General features: G+C 33.5%; 1 protein-coding gene across 1 annotated transcript; it reads right to left on the bottom strand.

The window, feature by feature from the left end:
- Nucleotides 1–461: 461 nt before the first annotated feature.
- lmo4 (LIM domain only 4) lies at nucleotides 462–3,566 on the bottom strand. Its single transcript, XM_056474931.1, has 4 exons — nucleotides 3,371–3,566; nucleotides 2,922–3,174; nucleotides 1,024–1,120; nucleotides 462–934 (listed from the first exon to the last, which is right to left on the bottom strand). The coding sequence occupies exons 2-4, from the start codon at nucleotides 3,155–3,157 to the stop codon at nucleotides 782–784; spliced, it is 486 nt and encodes a 161-aa protein (XP_056330906.1). The 5' UTR covers nucleotides 3,158–3,174; nucleotides 3,371–3,566; the 3' UTR covers nucleotides 462–781.
- Between the last annotated feature and the right edge of the window lie 7,157 nt (nucleotides 3,567–10,723).

Genomic DNA, 10,723 nt, shown 5'->3' with positions numbered 1-10,723 from the left:
AGGAATAACACCTATTGGGTTGATAAAAGAGTGACAGAACTGCTCTCTGCCAACAGAGGGTGATGTTCTCCATAAATTTAGTTTAGATATTTTAGAAACCATTTCAAATGTATGACAGCACCTGACTAGAGAGTTTATTTTAGTAAATGATCTTTCTAATGGCCTCTTAAAAGATAATAAAGTAAACATTTCTTCATACACAACACACTTCAAATATTTATAGCAACCTTAAAACCCAGTTATCTTTAATTAAAAAATACAACAACAAAAATATCATCTAAAGTGTGAAGTCTGAAGTGTTTTTTTTAAAGGATACAAATAGCTCTCTGGATACTCTGAGGATTGATATTTACAATGGTTAACTGCAGTTATACTGTAATTGCAGACCAAGAAGATTGCCAAAACATAAAATGTCAGACACACACACACACACACACACACACAACAATGGAAGTGTGTGTGTTTTTGCTGGCTGAAAGTAAAAGTACACAATTTCGCAACTCACAGACACCACACATAAACTGCAGGTCCACAACATATAAGGTCATTCTGTGCAAAACCAATTCATAATTGATTATGATATGCAAGGATGCTCGCTGATATTGCTTTTCAGCTCCAATGGTTAACCTCATTTAAACTGCCAGATATTACCATACATGTTGGATTTCCATGATATCAGACCTTCTCAAAATGCTCTGTAGCTGACAAAGCAACTGCCGGGTTATATGAGGTCTTGAATACAAAGATAGGTGCTCCAATAGTATCTCAAAAAAATAGCATCTCAGCATTTTTGTTGGGATATGTCATGCTCCCTGAGTGAATCTGAGTGTTCAGAAGCTGCAGATTTGTCCCGCTCACAGTACAGTTTTCCATTTGCGAGGTGAAAACGGTCTCCAGGTACGAGCTGGTTATGGCAGATGGAGCATACAAAACACTGCAAGACCAAAGGCAGAAATGAAAAAGTATATTAACTGGTAGTAAAAATGAATGACCTGTATTTAGATGGGTCGGTTTGTAAATTACCTTGACATGGAAAACATTGCCTTGTGCACGCATTACCATTTCATTTGCTGGGATGGAGGTACTGCAGGCCCTGCAGGCACCACTGTGGCCAAATAATCTACAGTGAAGATCATAATCACATATATGCTTTTTAATAAGCGAACACAACAACAAACCCAAGACAGCATTTACTGTGCTTAAACCTACTGCTGTTTTGTTGTTGTCCACAAATTTAAAAATAATTTAAAAGTGAATTTTATGGCCAATTACAGTAATAAAAGAGAAAAACAATTATATTTTTAAAAGTATAGATAGTATTAACTTAAGCGCATACAATGAAATAAAATAATAATAAAAAATAAATAAAAGGTAAATAATAATGTGGCTTAACAAAAACTACAATCTGTATCGCACAATCTACTCAACTTAGGAAAGAAAAAGAATCAATTTGCTGGAACAAGGACTTGTTCTATATTTAACAATAACACATGTTCCTGAATATATTTCCTGAATGGGTCCCAAATTTTCTTAAACTGATTAGATGAACCTCTAGACCAGGGGTGCCCAAACTCTGTCCTGGAGGGCAGGTGTCCTGCAAAGTTGAGTTCCAACCCCAATCAGACACGCCTGGGCTAGGTAATCAAGCTCTTACTAGGCTTTCTAGAAACATCCTTGCAGGTGTGTTGAGGCAAGTTGTAGCTAAAATCTGCAGGACAACGCACTCCAGGACCAAGTTTGGACACTCCTGCTCTAGACAGTCTAATTTTTTCATTTATATTAAGAGGACATCACAGATCCACTGTGTGGGGAATGGAGGTTTCTAATCTCTCCACCTAAGCAATATTAGTCGTTTGGCCAGGAGCACAATAAAATCTATGCAAACAGATTGTAAATTTGTAAGATTATATGACATGGGAAAAATTCCAAAAATGGCAATCAGTGGGCAAGGGGATTGACCACATTTAAAGTTACTATTTGTTCACCCAGAAGTCTTGCAAAATAAATACATAAATACATGTGAAATACGATGACTTGAAAACATTTAAAATCATAAAAATGTTGTGTTTGACACAACTGATAAAAATATTATGCCCAAAAAGTGAGAGCATATACAAAAATTAAATGAGTGTCATTCTTTGTTTTCATCTTCAAGTTTTATACCTGTCATTTTCCTCCACTGCTTTTTTTTAGTTCATGCAATGGAAGACATTAGGGGGAAAAAGTTTAGTAAACAAAATCTTTCAAAATATCTTCTTGTGTTGCTGAGAAGTAAATGACTTGACAGAATTTTGTTTCATTACAATGACACAAAACAATATTTGTTTTATTTTTTTTAAACCCTTTCAGTCCTGGGGGTCTGTAGAAATGTTTGGAGAAACAGATAGAATATGTAAAATGATTGATAAATAAAGAATTTATAAAATGAAAAAAAAAAAAGATTCAAATATTAAAATAAATAAAAATGTAAGTTTGAAATAGTCAAAATTGAAATAAACAACAAGTATAACAAACAAAAATATAATAATTATAACAAGTAAAATCATTTAAAATACAATTCAAATATGCATTATAAAATTAAATACATTAAACTGTTTTTTTTACAATATGTAAACAATAAATAAGTAAATAATAAATAACTACAGCACTATAATGAACAGAAAATGTAATATGATAGAAAGTAAATATTTTCCATTTATGATATGATTATTTTTTACAGTATAAAAGTTTTACAGTAAACTAAATTGATGCCATTTCATTTCAGGATATAGGGGTCCTATAAGCAAAGAAGATCCTATATGGGAATCCATGCCATCTGAGAAAGATTAAAAAACCCTGATCCAGTCCATTTGTTAGCTTGAGATATAAATGATAGTAAATCAACAAGGATTGCAATAACAAAACAGAGCACTGTTCCTGACCTTAAATAGTCACTTTTGCAGAGAATCAAGCCACGCTTTGTGAAACACGATGAGCCAATTTCAGCCAGCTGGGCTTGGCAGCAGGAGCACTTGAGACAGTGGCAGTGCCAGTACCCATCCAAAGCAAACAGGAGGAAGCGGTCCGAAATCTTGCATCCACATCCAACACACCGCTTCCACGCCAGAGCCCCCATTCTAACATGAGCTGCTTGTGTATTGCAAGCACTGTTTACCATATTAAATGGGTCACTACCTGCAATAAAGCACAAGTTGACTGAACAGATGTTTCAATTATGGTTACTAAGAGAAACAAATGATATATTCAGTAGAACAGACAACAAATATATGCAAGCACTATTTGAATGACACTGACAGATAACAAACAATACTGCTAAAGTAAACATGTTCACACTTATAGTCTCACAGCTATCACACGCATGCGCACTCACCTGCTTCACACTTCCAGAGTCATAAATACAGTACGAATTATTATCGCTTTCAGTCTGACAGTCCGCATAAAAGCTGACACCCGGAGTATATCTTGTCTTCATGCAAATTGGCAGATGTCATAAGCACAGAAGAAAAAATTATTTGCCTACACTCAAACCGCATCTCGTTGGCATGTCCTTCAGGAGGTCTGCGTAATGAAAGTTAACCGCTCCTAGTTCCAGGCTTCAATCTCCTTTAAATATCCGTAAGGTGACGTCATGTGAGCGTTAGCCAATCAACAGCAGTCCCTTAAATTTTGGTCTCTTGCTGAGGCAGATGCATTATTGGCGATATCAGCATCTTGGCGTCGTTTTCTCGAACTGTACGTACTGTTTATTCTTTAACTGTACCTTAAATCACATTATCAACGTGTCAACGTGACTTTAGAAATGTATGTTTTAGGTCATACTATTTTACATTTTTAAACATACATTTTAGGTATGTTTTTCCTTCATATCTATGAAGACTGAGAAATTGTATCTCCATCTCAAACTATTTCATTTCTTATTTTGTGACTATTTGCTATGCTCTGCCATTTTTATCATGCCAGTTGAATACACCAGCAATAATAGTAGGCTAGACCATTTCAATGTAGTCATGTCATTGGTCCATGAACATTTCCTGCTTCTTATTATACTATTTTATAGCTGTAACAAGAGACAATTTAATCATATCTTCACATTAAAACAGCTGTCATAATATTATTTCTTAATATATGGACGTTTTTTTTTTTAGAAGCTATCGAAATGAAACATGTAAAAGAGGAAATACATTAGGACCATTGTTATTGTTTACATTCCTTAAAATGGTCTATATACTATTTTTAATAGTATATTATAATATATTTTTAAAATATGTATTTTAAATATTATATATTTTTAGAAAATGGGAGATTTGAAATATTTGACATTCAGAATACCATGGCATCTTAATTTTGGTGGTTGATTGTTTGGACGTGTATTACCATATCTTATTATATTTTTAGATAAAAAAAAAGTTATGATAGTTACAGGGTAACAGTTAACATCTGAAGTAACTCTCTGGAAAGGTATCAACTTTGACAGTTTAAGCTAAATTGCTAATAGCTAGTTAGTAATAGGTTTAGTCATAAAACATGTTGCACTTGTTGAAAGGACATTACTTGTAGATATTGATTATATTAAGTTATTCTTTTAAAGAATAATTGTTTAAAGTACTAACATTGCAGGATATCCCTCCAAAACATTGTTTTAGTTTGTTTTTTGTTTCTTTGTTTATTTCATTCTTTCTTTAGGGTGAGGGTAACAGGGCTGACATGAAATCATGGATTACAGATAAAATTATTTATATTTCATAAAAATAATGTAAAAAACGTAACATATACTTAGAACTAATGTTGGGAGTAACGCATTACAAGTAACGTGAGTTACATAACAAACTTAACACTCTTAACGTTATGTGAAGTAACGAGTAAAGTAACGCATTACTTTATTAAAAATTAAGTAATAATATTTATTATTACAGTTACTTTTTTGTTTATTTAATTAGCTTTTAAACAAATAAATTGCTGAATTAAAATTAAAGTAGTCACAATGAATTACGCAGTCAATGAGAAAATGTGTTTATTATTTTGTACGCATCGAAGAAAAGGAAAAGGGGATTATAGTCTCAATGGGCAGTGATTTTACTTAAGACAAATAGTACAAAACTAGTAAACACATTGCTTTAAACTTTCATTACTCTATATATATGCCGGGTATAGCTCTGGGGTCAGGAAGTTCTCTGATTATTATCCTATTATCCTTCGAACACTATCCTATAATATATACTTTTTAAAGGTAAATTAATGTGTAAGTTATACATACAAAAAGAAAGAAAAAAAACAGTTCTGAAAAAGATCAAGCCTCGGCCAGGTAATAAAAAGTACTGCAAAAAGTAACTCAAAAATAACGTAATGCATTACTTACCATAAAAAGTAACTAAGTAACACAATAGTTACTTTTTGGGGAGTAACTCAATATTGTATCGCATTACATTTAGAAGTAACTTTCCCCAAGACTGCTTAGAACAATATGCAAATGCAATTTAAGATTTGCTAATCTAAATAGCAAACTAAAAGTCCTTATGTAAAAACAAGAAAAATAGAAAGCGACAGGCCAAAAACCTCACCAGAAGTCATACAATTTCAAGCGACCTTGACTTGATATGATGAATAGATACATCATATTTTCTTATATTTATCACAAAAATATTTGCTATTATATCGGTTCAGTTTCAGTATTTCTTATGAAAGCAAAATGCTTCAATTTCATGGAATGACCCCACAATGGAGTCTTAATCACCCATATTAAAGACCTAATTACAGCACACACACACAGCGTCACGGCCAAATCAGTATGAAAAGAAACTTTGACAGCGGTCTGATTGGGTGGTAATAGAAAATCAGCCGTGAGAAAAGGATCTTGCTTTTCTTATCATCCGTCTGTCATTTAGCCGTGATTACCATCAGATTATATGCAATCAAAGCAGTTTGGGTGAAAAGTGGCAGTCATGGGAGCCGGCTGAAACTGTTTATCTTGTCAAATGATCTTAATTCAAACCTGCACACACTCTAGATTTCAGAGATGGATGAGCTGAGTGGGAAAAAGCTTGTGTTTGTCGGCTTCTGTCACTCATTATGGTGTATTATGTCACTATTCAATGCCGAAAATTAGTCTCTGATGACATGACGGAGCCATGGGGGCGGCTTCGTGATGATATATAGTGTGGTGTTTGCTTTGAGGAATTAAAAGCTTAACTCTATGTTTGGTTTTATTTTGAGCCTGTGAACATCTGCAGTCGAGCTCTGATGTATGTGAAAAGTACACAACACTATAAAACAAAAGTCCTGGTTAAAACAACTACAGCTACATTCTGTTTCCACTGATCATTCTTGAGATGTTTCAGCAGCTTCATTGGAGTTCACCTGTGGTAAATTCAGTTGATTAGACATGATTTAAAAAGGCATACACCTGTCTATATAAGGTCCCAGGGTTGACAGTGCATGTCAAAGCACAAACCAAGCATGAAGACAAAGGAATTTTCTGTAGACCTCCGAGACAGGATTGTCTCTAGGCACAAGGCTGGGGAAGGTATGGTAGTGGTCAGACGGAAGCCACTGCCCGCCTGGAATTTGTCAAAAGGCATCTGAAGGACTCTCAGACCATAAGAAACAAAATTCTCTGGTCTGATCAGACTAAAACTTAACTCTTTGGAGTGAATGCCAGGCGTTATGTTTGGAGAAGACCAGGCACTGCTCATCACCAGGCTAATACCATCCCTACAGTGAAGCATGGTGATGGCAGCATCATGCTGTGGGGATGTTTTTCAGAAGCAGGAACTGGAGAAGACTAGTCAGGATAGAGGAAAGATGAATGTACAGAGACATCCTGAATGAAAACCTGCTTCAGAGTGCTCTTGACCTCAGACTGGGGGACGGTTCATCTTCCAGCAGAACAATTACTCAAAGTGTCAATGGACACCACCCCACCAAAATATCAATGGAGAGCCACTAGATTGGACCATATACTAAAAAATTGCACTATGCATTATATAAGCTTTAATTTTGCATTTAAATATTCATTCCAATTCACTTTTTATGTCAAATGCAACAACTTTTATGGAAAATTTAAAATATGCATCACCGATTCATGTACTTCTGTGAAAAATTCTATAAAATTATTGTCAAAATAGTAGGCATCCGAATAGTGAACATGACTGTGTGCATATTTAAAAATGTTTTGCTAAATAATCTAAAAATGCTAATAATCTCAAGTGGAGTTAGATATTGAACTTCCTTCTAAATATTTTTTTATGTGAAAGATACAGTTACTGTTACTTTATTTACTTTTAACAACAATAACAGATGTGTTTGAGAGAAAGCCATGTAATAAAACATCACAAAATAATAAAATCTATAACATTTTTTTGCGATGTACATGATAAAAAAAACATATTAGGGTACTTACAACCAGACTAAACTGAGCACAATTGTATCTATGAATGTTTTGCATGAGCTATGAGTTTATTCAGCTCTATTGTTGGTTTTGCCTGTGTAGATCTCCTGTAAACGAGACCACCGACCCCCTCCATCTCCTGGATCATTATGTTTATATAATGAGGTCACAGTCGTTGATCTAATGGCGCAGCGCAAAGTTTGAAATGTGTGTGTGTGTGGGGGGATGTAATGGAAAATAAGTAATTTTCTCCACAGCTCCATTACTTTAATTGTTTACTGAGCAGAGGCATGTTGCGCTGTTTCAGGTAAAGAGCAAAGAACTTGCATTAATAAAAGAGCAGGAGCTTTCTAAACATACAGTCAGATAAACATCAGATCGAAGCGTTACACAAAAGCTTCACATTTAAGAGCTGAAGATTTTCAGCAATGCCTCATAATTCAATCTGCGAGACGTTGGACAATGATGTGAATTTCTATGCTGGTGTTTTTAAACAAATATATTATTTTTTCTTATATTATATTATTATAAGTCTTTATATACAGTTCAAAATACAACAATAATATATTTAAAAAATACATTTACTTTAATATACCTTCTACATATATATATATGTACATATATATATATATATATATATATATATATATATATATATATATATATATATATATATATATATATATATATATATATATAATGTTCTAATATATGTGTGTCTTTGACCCTGGACCACAAAAACAGTCTCAAAACTATACATTTTATGAGTCAAAGTTATTGATTTTTATTTTATACTCAAAAAATCATTAGAATATTAAGTAAAGATCATGTTTTATGAAGACATTCAGTACTTTTACTACCACAAATATATAAAAACCCATCTTTTGATTAGTAATGTGCATTATAAGAACTTAATTTAGACAACTGTAAAATCAATTTTCTCAATATTAAATTTTTTTTTCATCAATTTAGATGAGAGATGCCCAAACTAGGGCCCGCGGACCAAAGTTGACCCTTGGTAACCTTTGATTTGGCCCACCATTCCATCTGAGAAGAGAGGGGGAATGATGGGGATGGTTTAGAGATTGTCATTTTAAATTTATTGTAATCTTTAATTTGTTTGTTTTATTGTTAAGCTACAAAAAAGCTAACTGAAATTGAACATTTCAATTTAAGTAGTGTAAATTAATCAGATTTAACAGGATGGAAATTAATCATCCAAAACAGGATGAATTTCTTTCAAGTTATTTTTGAAGATGAAACCAAATTTTTTTAGGGGGGCGGCAATAAAATTCTGTTATTTGTAAATAAAATCAAAAAAAGTGCCAATACTAGCATAAAAGTTCATTTGTATTGTCTATGTTGAATGAAATAAAAAGAATTCCTATAACTAACATGCAAAAGATATAGCCCTTTTTACAGTAATTTACTGTAACCCGCCTTAATTTCCCAATAAGAATACAAATACAACACATTACTGTGAATTTTTACAGTTAAATCCTGTAAAGTAATACTAATGTCATTTACTGTGAAAAATTACAGTATCATGTTGTGAAAATCAAGACATTTTTTACAGTGTACACTCATTTCATTTGATAAAGTTGACTGTTGGGTTTTACAGTGTACAGTTGTATGAAAGCTGTATTTTTATTTCTCAAAACTATTTTACAATGCAGTTCTTCTAAATATATATTTTTAAACTAATGAATACTTCAGATTTCCATCCACATTCTAATGTAAGGTTGTAAATGTAATTTATTTACCCTGAAATACATGTTAAAATACACTTAGAAATTTATTTTAAATACACGAAGGCTGAAATTAATTAATCAATTATATATTTTAATGAGCCTCACTTTTATAAAATATATTTAAGCCAGCGAAGAAAAAAAAAACATTACCATATGGGATAGCTGGCTATTTTGACGGACCAATTTCCCCCTAATTAATGTATCCTTTCCCTATTGACTAAAGCCAACAATTATGATGTTCATTAAAAATGAAGGGAAGCTCGACTGTCGATCAAACACAGAAAGGGATTGTTTGAAAGGGCCCTTTATTTGTTGCTTTGACAGCTCAATCACCCATCTAATCTAACCGGGGGGAGGTAAAAAACCGCCGACAATGACCGTCAGGGGCTACAGACAGCCCTTCATTTGAGTGCTAATTAGAAAAATTATATCTCTGAAAGGCAGCCTGGTATCTGTTCCCAGCGTGTTGAAGAGAGACAAGCTGAAGAGACGACAATGAGTTAATAGAAAAATTAATTATTTACACTATTATCTAGGCCATGCTATTGAAAGAACGACTCAGTAAAGCTTTAATTGTGCCGCTGATTACATTTCCACATCGAGATGGACTCAAAAGCATATCGCCTGCTGATGTTTATTAAGTGGATGCGCTCTTGTGAGGTAATATGGACTTTTTTTTGCAGACTGCTTCAGCACATCTGGTGTTTTTCTCTAAATGTAGCTTAGTGTTGGTGGTGAGAGGTTAATGACCAAAGGCTTACATCCTGCCATTCTATAGGTAGAAGTTTGTTGTGGTTGTTTTTTCCTCAGAAACATCCCATGCAAAAACTTTGAGGTAATGAGAGCATTTTCAGTTTTACACAGCAAAGAAAGAGTAGAGACATAACTATTTTAGGTTTTGTCAGTTAAGTGGCTAATTCACTGAGTTCAATGGGCTATATGCACACAGACTTTTAATTTCAGCCAGTCAGCCCCTTGGCTTTCGGTTAATTGTCATCATATACAAAATCGTTGTGTTTAAGATCTGATTTCTTTAAAGAACAGTAATCATTACTGCCTGGCTAAGATGTGATATAAAATGGGTATCAGACCAAACAAGAAGCACTGCATTAAATAAAAATTTTCCATGCCATGTCTTTAAAATATGGAAATTTATTTTACCCCAGTATATTTCAATGGAGTCACTGCTAATGACAATACCTGCTTTGAAACAGTCTTTTGTCTCTTAAGCTTAAACAACCAAATGGATGCTTAAGTCTGTTTAACTGATTACAACATCGATTCTGTAAAAGGAACCTTATGAAATTGAAAATAATCACATAAAGCTTTCACCGGAAGTTTATCATTGGCTGAAAAACACTGCGCATTTAGCCTATTGGACAAAAATGTAAGATTTTAAAAAGGAGGCGTGGCAACCAACCTCACCCTTAAACCCAACCGTCATTGTAGCATTAGGAAATTTTACTTAATTGTACGAATTCATATGAATTAGCAACTAAATCAAAAAGTTACAAACTGCTGTGAGAGTGTGTTGGTTCATTAGAAGTAGGATATTGCTGAGACATTAAAATCTTGTAGAAGTGTAAGT

The sequence above is a fragment of the Danio aesculapii genome, chromosome 2 (genome assembly GCF_903798145.1).
Source record: "Danio aesculapii chromosome 2, fDanAes4.1, whole genome shotgun sequence".
Lineage (NCBI taxonomy): Eukaryota > Metazoa > Chordata > Actinopteri > Cypriniformes > Danionidae > Danio > Danio aesculapii.
This window is presented reverse-complemented; position numbering and strand designations above follow the sequence as displayed.